Source organism: Sycon ciliatum, chromosome 7 (genome assembly GCF_964019385.1).
Source record: "Sycon ciliatum chromosome 7, ocSycCili1.1, whole genome shotgun sequence".
NCBI classification, from domain to species: domain Eukaryota; kingdom Metazoa; phylum Porifera; class Calcarea; order Leucosolenida; family Sycettidae; genus Sycon; species Sycon ciliatum.
The window spans coordinates 30,669,600-30,684,904 of record NC_088649.1 but is presented as its reverse complement, the minus strand read 5'-3'; the positions used below and the strand labels follow the sequence as shown (position 1 = coordinate 30,684,904).

Below are 15,305 nucleotides of genomic sequence, written 5' to 3'. Positions count from 1 at the left end.
GATGATGTTCCAGCTAGGGTGTTCCAGCTAGGCTATTTCTCGTCTTTCATGGACCGAACGGCATCCACCCCATAGCAGCCATGTACTGTGATTTCACAAATTTTCGGTGTACTTTTATTTTCGGTACTTCCGGTGCGTCTGTTTCACACCTAAGATTTCAATACACCGAACAAACACTAACACACATAATCCAATAGGGAACTGCAGTATGTTGTCGAGTACCGTCTTCATGGCGTTGGGATCAAGTGTATGTTTGGAAAAGGGAGAGGCCACGCATCCATCTCAAACTTGTACATACTTACCTCGTGCTTTCGAAACACTTCTTCTTTTTCTTTGGTAGTACCTGTACCATAGACACGCTCCAGCGCCTCGGTGTGTTTGTGTGTGTGTCTGTGTGTGTATATCTACTCAATCTGTGTGTATATGTTATATGTGTGTGTCTGTGTGTGTGAGTGTGTCTGTGTGTGTGCGCACGCGTCTGTGTACGTCTGTGTGCACATGTGTGTTTGTGTACGTCTGTGTGCACACACGCGTGCGCCAACGTGACGCGTACACAGACAACGTTAGAGCGGCCGGAAAGTGCGGAGAGCTCCGAGAGCGGTATGTCCTCTTCAATGTCGTCCGTCTCCTCCTCAATCCTGAGCAGCGGTGCCACAGGAAACGACATGAGCTCACCAACTCCCTCGCCGTTCACGATCTCCATAACAGCTGTTAATAGACCGGTATGTATTGGCGGTGTTGTGTGATGGGTTGATAAAGCGTGACACTCGGAGTATCAGCGCCTTTAGTTTCCATTCCCTGTGTCTGTATACGGTTCTGCACACATGATTCAGTACTCTCTCGAGCTGCCACAAGTGTGGACCGGTGTGTTGTGTGCGTGGGTGGATGCCTGCCTTGCTGGGTGTGCGCCTGCGAGCTTGCTCGAACCGCCCAACGGCTGTCACACACACGCACACACTTAGCTCGCTCGTTCGGTGCTTCTTTAAAAGCTTGCCCTCGGTTCTTGTCGGGTATTGCTGTCGGAGGGGCACTATATTAAGGTTGAAACCAGGAGCGTGTTGTTGGCGTGCACTTGCGCGGTGCAAGTTTTCTCTTGCTCTGGTTTTACAGTCGTTTGACATGCTCATAAGTTGATATGTTGATATTCCGGCTAGGGTGTTCCGGCTAGGGAATTTCTCGTCTTTTTCCGCTGGCATGTTGGGGGGGGGGGGGGGGGCTGTGTGCTTACGCTGGCTTACTGGGTATGCGTACGTGCTTCTCGGGTACAATGCTTCTGGTGCGGCAGAGCTGGAGGTTCTGAGTTGTCACCTACCCCGTTCTTACTATCTTTTATACTCGTTTAAAAGGCGGCGTGGCAAGAGGACAAGAAACCTAATATGAGTAATATCGAAGGAAATATAGTGTGCACACTCATACCACGACGCCAATGGGACAGTGTGTATGGATTTGAACGTCGTTAATTAATGTCATTATCATCAGAAATTGGCATCACGCTGAGAGTTTGACTACAAGGGAAAGGTTCGAAAGCGGGTTTCCAGATGATGGAGTTTTCATCAGGTGCCAGACCAGCATGTGTCGTGCAACTATCGTACCCGAATCGTACTCTCTCATTCTCTCTCTTTTTGCGCTCGCTCTCTCTTTCTCTCTGTCTCTTTCTCGCTCTCTCTTTTCTCGCTCTCTCTTTCTCGCTCTCTTCCCAAAAGCAATCTTCAGTTGCCTTGAAAACTTTGTTCCTTGTCATGCTCTGATCCCAAAGCATCTCTGTGGTTTGTGTACGTGTGTGTGTGTGTGTATACGTGTGTGTGTGTGTGCGTGCGTTTGTGTGTCATGTGCAGATGACGTATGAGAACTCTCAGTTCAGCACCCTGCGTCCGCAAGCGCTGGTCGACAAGGAACAGGAGCAGCACTTGGAGGCCAACAACTTCCGCGAGCAGATGGCACTGTACAAAGACCTGCGCCAACAGCATACAAAGCAGGTGCGTTGGCTTGTGCTAGCTTGCTTGTCCTCACTGCCACCGGAGGTGTGCTTTGAAGCTCTGTATAAATATGCAGTTGTGGTATTTACAGTGTGCAGAGAGGGACCGAGAGTGGAAACGCACGCGTGGTGGTGGCGTGGTGGCGATATACAGAGACAGACGGGGAGACAGGCAGGCAGACGGGGAGTATATTTGTTAACGCAGGTGTGGTGGAAGCGATAAGCAGAGACGAACAGCCAGTGATTTTAAAAAAAAACTCTGCACAGCATCTCCTATTTCTCTTTGCCGTCGTCTCACTTGTTATTTGTTGATTCCTATCCCCTCTTCCACTTCAGCTTCGGAATCTCAATCGCAAGCAGAATGACGAGATGACGGATCATCGACGGGTGCTTGATCGCGAGATTGAAGCACAGAGTCATCTTTATGAGCGCGAGATGGAGAAAGTGCGAGTGAAGGCCAGAACCGAGCTGGAGAGCAAGGTATGTCGTTGCCGCCTCGGCTCTGTGGATGTGACGGGATATGTGTGTGTGTGTGTGTCTGTCTGTCTGTGTGTGCGTGTGTCTGTCTGTGTGTGTGTGTGGCATACATGTCATGGTAAGCTCAGCGAAGCCGAACTCTAAGTTAAGATTTTTCCACTTTATTTCAATTTGTAGGATATCCTTATCTCTGCTGGCTTGACTATTTCCGCTCTCTTTGTTTGTGTCTGCACACACCTAGCTCTTTGTTCGGTGCTTCTTTAAAAGCTTGCCCTCGGTTCTTGTCGGGTATTGCTGTCGGAGGGGCACTATATCAAGGTTGAAACCAAGAGTGTGTTGTTGGCGTGCACTTGCGCTGTGCAAGTTTTCTCTTGCTCTGGTTTTACAGTCGTTTGACCTGCTCATAAGTTGATATGATGATGTTCCAGCTAGGAAATTTCCTAGGATATCCTAAACTCTACTGGCTTGACTATTTCCGCTCTCTTTGTTTGTTTGTTTGTTTCTGCATAGTGCCGTAACCTGACACACGAGGAGAAGAAGTTCTGTCGCCAGCAGAAAGACCATCATGACAGCGAACTGAAGGCTTTTCAAAACTCCCTCAAAGCTCAGTATAAGGAGCAGAAAGTCGTCTCCAAAAAGGTACGGTTGCCTCCTTCGGACACCAGTGGCGCTTTTCTTTTCCAGTTTCTCTCTCGTTAGTTTGTGTGCGCGCGCATGTGTGTGTGCTCACTGCCATAAACTGGTCGCGTGAGTCTCCCCCGGAGAGGAGAGAGAGATTCATGAGGCACCCTTGAAGAATGATTCGATTGGCTGTTGAACCGCTCACGGCTGGCACACACACACACACACTCATACACCTAGCTCACTCGTCCGGTGCTTCTTTAAAAGCATGCCCTCGGTTCTTGTCGGGTGTTGCTGTCGGAGGGGCACTACATCAAGTTCGAAACCAAGAGTGTGTTGTTGGCGTGCACTTGCGCTGTGCAAGTTTTCTCTTGCTCTGGTTTTACAGTCGTTTGACATGCTCATAAGTTGATATGATGATGTTCCAGCCAGGGAACTTCTCGTCTTTCTCGGCTGTCATGCTTCTGTGCAGTCCATCACGAAATTTGTGATTGTTTGATATGCATGGTTTGTTTGGGGTGTGTTTTTCTGTGCCTGCGTGTGCCTGCTCACATGTTCTAGCACATTCTACATCCGCAGTGCATGGTTGTCATGAGACTGCAACCAGTGTAGTACTGTCGCTGCTATTGGATAGTTGCTAAGTTCATGAACCAACCAGATGCCGTCCACCCCATTGCAGCCATATTTGGACTATGCCCTTGCTGAATACATGCGCTGCCAAACATGGATGGGTCTTCTAGCGTCGATTCCTCACATGAATCATTGAATGAAGTGCTTGTAGTTAATTCTTGGTCTGGGCTCACCATCATACTGTTACTACTTCTCCAACTTTGCTCAACGAGAAGTGGTGAGCACACGTGCTCTTTCCCTGGGCACTGCAAATCCACTGCAAGCTGAGTTGTGAATTTGTAGTGCCCAGGGAAGGAGCACGTGCGCTCACCACTTCTCTTTGAGCTATGAAGCTGTGGGATGCCTCACCCCTTCACAACTACGTTCCAACTTTGCTGCTGTGTAAATATGTCTGTCCAGGAGCTGGAAGAGGATTCGTCGCTGACTTCCTCTGACCGCAAGTCTCTGCTACGCCAGCGCAAGGAGGCCATTCTGGAGCGGCACGCTACCAACGAGGCCAGCAAGGTGACGGACATGCGCGAGTCAGCCGGCGCCATCCTGATGCAGTTCCGGCGAGACCTGATGATTCAGCGGCACGCGTTCGAGAAGAGCCTCATCGAAGAGGTACGCCGCTCTCTTTTTTCTCTCCCCGCTGTACAGCCGTGGTACATGTGTGTGTACTAGGCTGGGTTGGGTTTGCTGGAAAGCGCAGGTTTGGTGTGGGGGTTGAAGAAAAATCTATATAGGGCCGAATGCTGCTGCTTACCTCCTTTATTGGGGTTTGTTGCGATTAGAATTGCGGGTATGCACTTGCTTTAAGTGTTTTCCTGTATGTTCTCATGTCTGGAGCGAGTAGCTCTGCTCTCTTCTTGGATTGGCCGAGTTTGTGTGCCACTGCACGGCTTGTCGGTGTTCGTTTCCAGGAATTCCCCCGCTGTTCGTTGTGTGTGTGTGTGGTTGTGCGTGTGTGCTTGCATGCATGCGTGTTGATCCCGGTGCTTCTTTAAAAGCATGCCCTCGGTGCTTGTCGGGTATTGCTGTCGGAGGGGCACTACATCAAGGTTGAAACAAAGAGTGTGTTGTTGGCATGCACTTGCGCTGTGCAAGTTTTCTCTTGCTCTGGTTTTACAGTCAGTTTGTCTACTTGTGAAATATTGTAGATGCGTTGTTCAATAGGGTGAAATTATCTCTACAGTGGCCTTGTGTGTTTGTGTGGACCCCTTACTCCTCGTTCCTGTACCTCCCGTGTGCTTCGGGCATCGGTCTTGTTGTTGCTGCTGCTGCTGTTGCTGTTACTTCTGCTGTTGTTGTTGTTGTTGTTGCTGCTGCTGTTGTTGTTGTTGTCGTTGTTGTTGCTGTTATCGTCGTCGCTGTTGTGTGGTGTTGCGTTCTTGTTGTTGTCGTGCAGGAGCTGAATGTGATGCAGGCGCACAAGGACTCTGCGCAGGAGATGCGTCAGCGCCACCACAGCGCCACGCAGGACGTGGAGGAGAAGCACCTGATGGCCATGCAGTCGCTGCGCCTCACGCAGCTGGAGAAGCAGCACACCGAGGAGTTGTCCAATCAGACCGAGTACAACAAACGCAGCGAGAGAGAGCTACAGCGCAAACACATGCTGGAGATCAAACAGCAGCCGAAGAGTCTCAAGGTAAGGCGAGATCACAATAAGCACATTGCGCAATGATGTAATTTGTACCATCGGCACCCCAGGCAACCACCTGGGCAGGGGTGTGTAGGGCGCTGAGCAGTGCATTGCTAATCCCAGCATACTCACATAATACCCCACACAGCCACCTTGGCATGGTCGCGTGGGGGTGTTCTACCCCACACAGCCACCTTGGCATGGTCGCGTGGGGGTGTTCTACCCCACACAGCCACCTTGGCATGGTCGCGTGGGGGTGTTCTACCCCACACAGCCACCTTGGCATGGTCGCGTGGGGGTGTTCTACCCCACACAGCCACCTTGGCATGGTCGCGTGCGGGTGTTCTACCACACACAGCCGAATCAAGTCCTTGGCTGCACAGAAAAAAATAATGATAAACACCAGATCTCCAGATCTCTCCAAAAACTTCGGTAGAAATTCAAATCACGACAAGGCTACCGAGGAGTTGCGCCATCCTTATCACAGTAGATCTCGAACCTATGGAGCGAAACCGTGTCTACTATAGTGCGTTTCGAAAGTCCAGACCTCTGATTTCTAAAAACCATTAGGCCAGCGTCTATACCACATAAAATCTGTGATCTCGTTGTGCATAAGTTTTCGAAATTGGGCGTCTGTTATCCAATCGCTTAGAAATTTATATGAGAAAAATTGCGCGAGCAATATTCTGCAGAAACTTCTCAAAAATCTCGAACCAAATTTGAATCATTCGAAAAAGTCTATACTTTTGTAACGCACTATAGTATATTAAAAATGTCAATTGTGCACTCATAACCATGTATAAACAATTAAAATGAAACAATTCCAGAACGTTTTCGTGTGACCATCATCAGTGGAACATCGTCACATAGTAAGAATCACTAAAACAACCTGTTATATAGCTAGAGTAATATGAAGAGAAGCGTGAGAATGCAGCACAGCTAGCGGTTATGCATAACGCGTGTAGTGTGAACCTTTGCAGTGTATCTGAGAATGGTAGCAGTAGATGAATGTGGCAGCTGTGGTTATGAGTGCACAATTGATATTTTTCATTGCTATTTTACGACTGTTGTCTCCTCGTCGGTTATTTAAATACTATAGTATATCTTTGTATTTTCTGTGCTCATCATGCGTAGAACCGTCAGAGCCACATTCGCAAGCACCTGCGCGGAGCCATGAAGATCCAGACGCAGCAGTTCAAGCAGCTGCAAAAGCAAATCATCGCCAACGCCCCCAAGGAGGAGCACAAGGAGTTGCTGCGTCAGTGCAAGGAGGAGCAGGATCGGAAGATGGCAGCGCTGGCCGGCCAGTATGAGCGCAGCATTGCCGAAATGCTGCAGCAATCGACGGTGAGTTGGTGTCGGCTATGGAAGGGGCCGATGCCCTGGAAGAATGACTCTTTCTCTCTCTCTCTCTCTCTCTCTCTCTCTCTCTCTCTCTCTCTCTCTCTCTCTCTCTCTCTCTCTCTCTCTCTCTCTCACACACACACACACACACTCACTCCCTCTATCCATCTATCTATCTATCTCTCTTTCTCTGTCTGTCTTTCTAGACAGAATTACTGTGCCATACATTGTATTTCCAGAGATCGCCTTGTTTGGAATCAGATGGGAAACGCTATCTTTATCGCCGTTGACCTGGCAGGTGTAGCGAAGTATTAGGTGACCGGCATTCCCCAGATAAACAGTGCATACTAGTGCCTTTTTAGTTGTAGTCTAAATTTACCTGCCTGGTTTATCTGGATCACCGAAAACAAAGTTCCACAGGAAACAACGTGTTGGACGGCAGCAAAAATCCCTGTCACCCGGACAATACTGTATTTTCTGGCGTGTAAGCCGTAATTTATACACTCAAAATTCACCCCCACATCAGGGGTGCGGCTTATACTCCGATGGTCTAATTAATTAATGGTGATAAAAATAGGATATATGTCTGTGTTTCGTGACAAAAAAGACGGGGGTGGGGAGGTGCGGCTTATACGCCGGAAAGTACGGTACGTTTTAGACACTGGATAGCTGTGTTCCGTACCGCGGAGTGTACACGTTTGTCTGCAGTGTGCGTCCGTCGGTGAGTAACCAATGTCTCTCTGTCTGTTCTGCTGCTTCTCCTGTGTCCAGATCAAGCTGGACGAAGCCCAAATCCGTCAGCAGGGTTTGCTGCAGACGAAGCTGAAGTCTGAGCACGAGATGCTGGTGTCGTTCCAGAAGAAGCAGATGTCTAACCTGCTGCAGCAGCACGAGAAAGAACGCCAGGAGCTCAACAGCAAGTTCCGCAGTCGTACCGAGGAGCTGGAGAAGAAGGTGAGCTTTAGTGTTGTTTGTTTGGTGTCGTTTGCTGCGTGGATCAGAGGCTGTTGTGATGTGTGTGTAGCCTGGCCTCAGTGGGCCAGGCAGCAGACAAGGAGAATCATCAGATCAAACTCACAAGTAGGTCACAGTTCAGTTGTAGATCAGATGTAGACTCAGAATCAGACTGAATTGGAAGAGGATGAACTGAAGTGTGACAGCCCTACTTATACCTGGCCAGAGTGCTCTCTGTCCAATCAGGAGCTATGCATGTGACTACCATGACTACAGGTGTGGTGCAACTGCACCAACTAGGAATGCAGTGAGTCATGCATGATGTCAAGTAACAGATGCCTGCTAAAAAAGTATGAAAACAAGAAAAAAGATTAAAGCTTTACAACAAGGTGGCTCGAACCTAAGCTACACGATCTACTGTTCCCAAACCACTGGCATCCCTCCATACAAGGTACAATGAATGAGGCATGCCCAAATATGCAATATGCACTGTGTTACATGTGTCTGTGGGAGACTAGAAGGAGAGACAGACAGACAGACAGAGACACAGATGGACAGAGAGAGACAGACAGGGACAGAGAGAGACAGACAGAGGCAGGTAGAGAGAGAGAGAGTGAGAGAGAGAGAGGGTGTGTGCTTTAGTGCACGTTTGTATGGTGTCTATTGGTGTGTGTGTGTGTGTGTGTGAGAGTGAGTGTGTGTGTCCCATATGCAGTGCTGCCAAACCGTCCAATTTTTCGGACATTGTCCGATTTTTGAAGGCTCTTCCGAAAACCGGTCCGAAAAGGGAAACGTCCGAAAAGCAGCCAAAATGTCGGAGATCATTACTTTCCTATGCAGAAGTCCTGTACTTTCACTTTTCAGCGCAACTGAAGGCACAAATCACTGTACATTTGCTTGTAAAAAGGCTAGCGCTTGGCTGTGGAAGTGCAAAGTAACGGTTACATGCCTGGATCAGGCTGGATGGCATGTAGATCTACACGGACACAGTGACAGTCTGTACAGAGTCAGTGTGCGACCACACTCATCATTACAAAATTCATGACAACTCTGGGGTTACCATGGCAACGAAGCGAATTTTCATGTTGTTTTAGGCGATATTTTGAATTCACTGTAAAAAAATTGCCGAGGAGAAAAATTCGCACCATGTGGCCAGCCTTGGCGGTGAAGGGTGTCCGATTTTGGGCGAAAATTATTTGGCAGCACTGCATATGGTGCAGTGGTATGTGCAGTCAATTTCAAATCGAGAGGTTGCGGGTTCAATTCCCGACGATTATGGTCGCACACGTCTTTCTTCTCTTTCTCATTCTCCTGGGTGGTTACCAACAGCCAGTGTATGCCGGAGTATGTGGTGTGGTGTGTGTGTGTAAAAAAAATGAAAAAATGAAAAATAGGGATTCACTGGCCAGAAAAAGCCACTTCAATCAGCTGTGTGGTGGATACCAGGCTAAAATTAGTGGCGGTCAATTCATCAGCGTTGCAAGCTGTTGAATGGTGTAATCCCACCACAAGTTGCTATGTCTAACATAGCTGTTCGCTATCATCGCTTCTGCGATGGGCAGGTCTGAGGTGTGTGAGTGAGTGTGTGTGTGTGTGTGTGTACGTGAGTGTTTTGAAGATGTCAGGGGGTGTCGCCCGTTGGGCCGTTCAATAGCCAATTGAGTTATCTTTCCGATATTCCTTTTGAGTCTCTCTCCCCTTTCCCGGGGAGACCAACGTGACCAATTTGGCAGGCAGCAAGACTACCACTTGGTCTGCTATGCTTGGGGTGATTTATTTTTTATATAGACTTTATTTAGACTTTGTTTGAGGGATTCTCCAAAAGTAAATGGATGCTTATCGGGGGAGTTTCCTGGAAGGGTGGATGAGACGAAAGGGAAGTGAAAAGGGATAAGGGAAAATACTTAGCAGAAACACTGCTCAAGGAAAACTACAGATAATGAATTGGGCTTCAGTGGCATTTTCTATACGTAGTGCTTTCGGCAGACGCCCAGCATTTTTCAGCTGCCGTGGTGTGATTGCTGGCTGCTTGGGATGAGACATTGCCGGGCGATTTTGTGTTAATCTTGTGTGTGTGTGTGTGTTTGTGTGTGTGTGTGTGTGTGTGTGTGTGTGTGTGTGTGTGTGTGTGTGTGTGTTCTTGTTTCTGGTCTGTTTTTGGCTGCCTGCAGCGGTTTGATGAGAGCAAGCGTCTGCAGCGTATTCGTCTGGAGCGGCAGCGGGAGCTACAGCAGCGGCAGCTGTTTGAAATGAAGGAGTTTGAGGTGTTGCCCGGGGGTTTCCCGGCCGGCACCGCGCCGCCAGAGGTGCTATCTCGTCGCCAGCTTGCATCGTGAGAGAGGTGGCCAGCATGAGAGGGCGTATGCAGTGTCATCTCGTGCCATCCGGGCGGTCGAGTGTGCATGCGTTTCCACAGTCAGATCCAATCCAATCCGGGCAGCATGATCGCGTGTCCACGTGTGATCATTGTCACTGGAATTTGCCCAGGTACACGTATTGCTGTCGTCATCATCATCATCGACACCGCTGCATGGAGGGGTCCAGTGACTTTGTCTGCTCTGTGCGCGCGTCTTTACGGCATATTCCTGCCATATTCCATAGCCGTGCGTCCGTCGTATGTGAACTTTGCTCCCCCTCCTCCCTTCTCTCTCTCTCTCTCTCTCTCTCTCTCTCTCTCTCTCTCTCTCTCTCTCATGGGTGTGTATGTGGGTACAAGCGCTCTCATCCAGCCCTCGTTTCCTCTGCACACATGTGCCTCTGTTCTTTGTTGGGAGGAGGAGGTGTGCTGCTGCTGCTGCTAATCAGTCTAGGTAACCACCACTTGACACCATGACCAGGAGACCCGGTGCGGTTTGCTTGTCATGTGTTTGTGTGTCGGTGCAACGTGCACTGTCGTCGCTGTCAGTCCATCATCATGATCCCAACCCCCTAACGCCCTAACCCTGTTGGCGGATGCTGGCGACAGTAGTTCCCTTGCCCCCCCCCCCCCCCCCCCCTCGCCCCAACTTCCTGCTATGGCTGAGCAGAGTTTGAGGGCGTATGGTTTGTCTGTGCATGTCCGTGGCCGTGTCACGCTGTATAAACAACTGTCTTGGGCGTCGCGCCGTGACCTTGAGTGTGCCCCAAGGCCCCCGTGATCGGCGATCCGTTTGCTGATCTTCCCCCCTACTTCCTTCGCCGCACTTCGCTATTGGATGTCTTGGTAGTGTGTGTGTGTGTGTGTGTGTGTGTGTGTGTGTGTGTGTGTGTGTGTGTGTGTGTGTGTGTGTGTGTGTGTGTGTGTGTGCGGAGTGTGCTGTGTATCTAACCGTCCATTCTGCATGTGTGTGTCGGCGAGCGTTGTGTGCGTGCGTGCGTGCTCCCCACTCTTGGCTTCTTTTCAAATATGTCTGCATTGCTATTTTAATCTTGCCTCCCGATCCCGTGGTGATCCGTTGTGTGTGTGTGGGCGTGCGAGCATGCACGCGTGTGTGTCGTGGGCTTTTATTTACTGTGCGGTTCGGTCTCTCCTTGCGTCGACCACGTATCATGTCCACGTGATGATGTTTTGCCCAGTTCTGTTTCCCCCTTTTTCCCAATCTTGCCTCCCAGTCTGTTTGCAATGGCCTGGGGTTTCCCCTTTGGGGGGACGTGCTGAACAAACCTGCCTCTATGTTGTTGGAGCAGTATTGTTTCTCGCTAATCCGGCCCACCCTGTGTTTTCAAACTAAAGACAGGCTCAGATGGGTTCTTGTTTCGTTGCCGGGGTTTTCCTCGCTTCCCGTTTTCTGCTCCACCACATTTCTCGTGATATTTTCTGTGATTGCCATGTTGTTTTTATTTCTCTTGCTAGTTTCATACGAAACACTCGTGCACGCTCTGTTCCGTCGACCGTGGTCTCTTGTGGCCCGGTCACCGCATGAAACACACGCCTATACTCCCTTCGTTGTTGTTTTTTTTGTTTGTTTTTGACTGCCTCCGTGTCTATACATGCATAAGCGCTGTGCTGCTGTTTTCTCCCCTTCCATGCTTTGCCCTATCCTGTGTCTGTGCGTGTGTGTCCTTGCCCTTCTTCTGATCCATATCCATATACAAGAGAACTATTGCTTGCAGGGCACTTCGTACAGGTGCTCACCCCTAGTTGTTTTGTTTTCTCCCGTTATTTTCTGCCTCGTGTTGTTGTTCCGTGCATTGCGTGTAGGGAGATGTGTTGCTATCTTTCCCCGAATTCTGTTACCATTGAAACCGACCTGTACTGCTGCTGCCTGTGCTGTGTGTGTGTGTGTGTGTGCGTGTAGGTGATGGCTGTGTGCATAGTAGCCGATCGTTCACTGCACATGCAGAACACGACCAGTGCAGGTGATTCGACTGCATTGGTGAACTCACAATTCTGTGTTACTCACAACCACAGCGTAGGCCATTATCAACAGATGATTTTATACTCTTGACTAGTTTGAGCTGAGGGAAAGACATAAAACGGGAAAAGTCTGAAGAAAAAATTGACTGTCACCACCAGGACTCGAACCAGGGACCCTCGCTTGTACTTGTAGCTAGCGATGCTCTAACCACTGAGCTATGGTGTAGTAGTCGTCATCCTATAGCAGAGACCGTTTTCTTCAGACTTCGTAACTCATCTGTATTATTATACTCATGATATTATTGTCAGTCTGACTCTGCAGATCTGAGCACTCTGGCAAGGTACAGATGTACGTTCGAGCCTGGTTTAATTAAAGGGGAAGTTAAGGCAAAAATTAAAATTTCACCAGTTGTAGTCTTCGGGGTGCTGAGTCGAATGGTCTTGGTCCGAGGAAGCTGAGACGCTCCCTTCCTACTTGAATCCCAATCGAACTCGCACACTTCCACCGAAACTGGGTGACTGCGCCCTACTAGATGGGGATTTGTATGCAAAATATCACTAAAAGCGCCATTTCGTTCTTATAAAAGCACGGATGACCGCGATTGGCCCATATGTTGTAGTCTTTTGGACGCTGAGTTTTTTTTTTTTTTTTTTTTTTTTTCTGAAGAGGTGGCCTTATTTTTTTTGCATAAAACAATTTTACAAATATCCACGCGAAACGAAAGCAGAACGGTAGCCAAAAATAATAATTTAGTGCGAAAATAAGAAAAATAAATAATAACACCCGAAAGCGCTAAATACAAAATCAAGAAAAAGGGAAATTATAAACCATGTAGCGCTAATGTGCACCAAATAATAAGTTAAATGATAATAAAGCCGAGTGAAAAACACAAGAAATCATAACAAAAGAAACAAACTAATAATACGAAAAAAGCGACGAAAAAAGAGTAATAATATTAATGGGAGAACTCTCATAACATCGATTGCAGGAGTCTGTTCAAGGAGGATCATTCAGTTATCGGAGCCTAGCCTCGGCAACCACGAGATCTACCGAAGCAGCTGTGACGGAGGGAGTGAAGATCGGACGACGAGCTCCACGTAGGCAGGCAATGCAGGCACGAAGAAGCGCAAAGCTTACCCGGCAGCGGATCCATGCCATTACCCTGGAGTAGGGGTCCTGGCACTTTTCCGATAGCATGTCAGCAATGCGCTTGTATAGCGATGTCGCGACTTCCCCATGCCTCCAGATGTGGAGAGAACGACGGGGCAGAAGGAGCCATGCTCGACTTCACAGACTCGCTCCTCATAGCAACGCCGTTTCTCTCGCTCGTGACGCTGGTAGCTGGAGGGGACTGAAGTGGTACGGTTTGAGCTCGCAAATGGGTTAAAAACCCTTACATCAAAAAAGGTGCGATCAAACCGTCCACCCCAGACACCACTCGCAGCTATATCCAGCCGCGCTTGAGGGTTGGTGATGGCAGAACGATGCCTGAAGGATTCGCCAGTGATAGGTTGCAGGTGTGGCTCGAGCACGACACTGTGGGCAACACGCTTGAGGAGAGACGCCGTCACATCACGAACCTCATTATGCCGGAGCGAGGGAAATCCTTCTCGAGAGCACGACAGAGCATGGCAAATGGTGAAGGATTCACCACAGGCACAATGTGTTGGAAGATGAGATGGAGTCCAACCATACCGAAGTGCCAGGCCGTCCCGAAATTCGCCCTTCGACAGAGCGAATGCGTGCGCCTTCAGGGGGCGACATGTGAGCCAGGAGGAGGCACCTTTCTCGCTGGCTAGCCTCATGCAATGCTGAAGACCCGACGGGAGTGACAGCAGAAATTCAGTGGCAGCTCTTCCTGTGGCCAGTCTGGTGTCACTAGCCAGTTTCCGCTTGGTCTGGCGGACAGTGTCGAGGGTGTCACCTAGGGCTGGGTCCTGGCAGCTGATCTTTGACACCAGCGCAGCGGTGATGGTGCATGACGCCTTGTACTGACCAGAGAGTGCAGTGGGATCGAGGAGTCCAAGGCCACCATCTCTGCAAGGGAAGCTTAGCAACTTCCGTTCAACGGTGCCCACCGAGCGACCACAAAGCGAGGGGATGAGGCGGGAGGCAATTGCTTCCTCCAGCGTGCCTAAAGCTGAAGCGGCCCTCTCCATCACACGGCACAGAAACGACCAACGGTGCTTCAGGCCATGCGTAAAGGCAGAGAAGGCAGCTTGCGGCTGGGAGTCGGCGATCTCAGCGAGGGTTAGGACCTCCTTCCTCCAGGACTCTGCTTTTTGGCTGAGGTAGCCATCCACAAAGCCAGAGGTGCCAATAGCTGCTCCAAGAAAGCGGTGACCGTCGTCGGTGATGGTGACACCAGTACTCTCGAAGATTCTGCTGGCTTCTTCGAGGTGCGGTGGCTTGACGACCAGCACAGACTTTGATGGATTCGGCTTGTATCCGTACAACGGACCCCGCTGGCAGAGAAGGTCCCACCATGCTCGCAGGCGGATGATCCTCCCCGCAGCTGACGAGTCGTCCGCATACCAGAGCTGAGTGGCCTTCGCTGCTGACAGGGAACGGATCAGTGGAAGAATGGCAACGGCGTACATGGGCATGGCTAAAGGATCACCCTGGGTTGTTCCTTCAGCCGACATGATAAAACTACCTCCAACAAACAGCTTGGCTGAGCAGCGATACGTGTTGATAACTACTGTGGCTAGGGATGGGCAGAGGTGGCGCAGGTTGTGTAGACGCTGAGTCGACTGGTTTTGGTCCGAAAAGGCTGCGATGCAGCGTTCCTCCTTTATTCCCAATCGAACATGGTTGAACAAGCGGTCACGTGCTCCTGGGTGCCAAAATCACCTGGTAACCACGCCAGCACTGGCCCAGCAGGCGAGAACTTTCACACCAAAGTTCAACTCGAGTTCAACTCGAGTGACAGGACTGCACCCAAAAAAGGTCAAACAGGCTAGTAAGTTGTACCCTGCAGGCACGGTGACCAGGTGACTGGTGTACGCAGGAGCACGTGACCGCTTGTTCAACCATGTTCGATTGGGAATAAAGGAGGAACGCTGCATCGCAGCCTTTTCGGACCAAAACCAATCGACTCAGCGTCCAAAAGACTACAACATATGGGCCAATCGCGGTCATCCATGCTTTTATAAGAACGAAATGGCGCTTTTAGTGACATTTTGCATACAAATCCCCATCTAGTAGGGCGCAGTCACCCAGTTTCGGTGGAAGTGCGCGAGTTCGATTGGGATTCAAGTAGGAAGGGAGCGTCTCAGCTTCCTCGGACCACGACCATTCGACTCAGCACCCCGAAGACTACAACTGGTGAAATTTAAATTTTTGC

The 15,305-nt window shown here is 49.7% G+C and overlaps 1 protein-coding gene across 1 annotated transcript in view; it reads left to right on the top strand.

Moving 5' to 3' along the window:
- The window catches only part of LOC135821315 (serine/threonine-protein kinase TAO3-like), a 36,986-nt gene extending 25,136 nt beyond the window's left edge, over nt 1-11,850 (top strand). Inside the window, exons 17-25 of the mRNA XM_065334375.1 lie at nt 558-722; nt 1,836-1,976; nt 2,312-2,455; nt 2,963-3,091; nt 4,103-4,306; nt 5,091-5,330; nt 6,459-6,671; nt 7,440-7,622; nt 9,794-11,850. Of these exons, the coding sequence (XP_065190447.1) occupies nt 558-722; nt 1,836-1,976; nt 2,312-2,455; nt 2,963-3,091; nt 4,103-4,306; nt 5,091-5,330; nt 6,459-6,671; nt 7,440-7,622; nt 9,794-9,958 (1,584 nt within the window). The 3' untranslated portion in view covers nt 9,959-11,850. The remainder of the gene's footprint in view (nt 1-557; nt 723-1,835; nt 1,977-2,311; nt 2,456-2,962; nt 3,092-4,102; nt 4,307-5,090; nt 5,331-6,458; nt 6,672-7,439; nt 7,623-9,793) is intronic.
- The last annotated feature ends 3,455 nt before the right edge of the window (nt 11,851-15,305 follow it).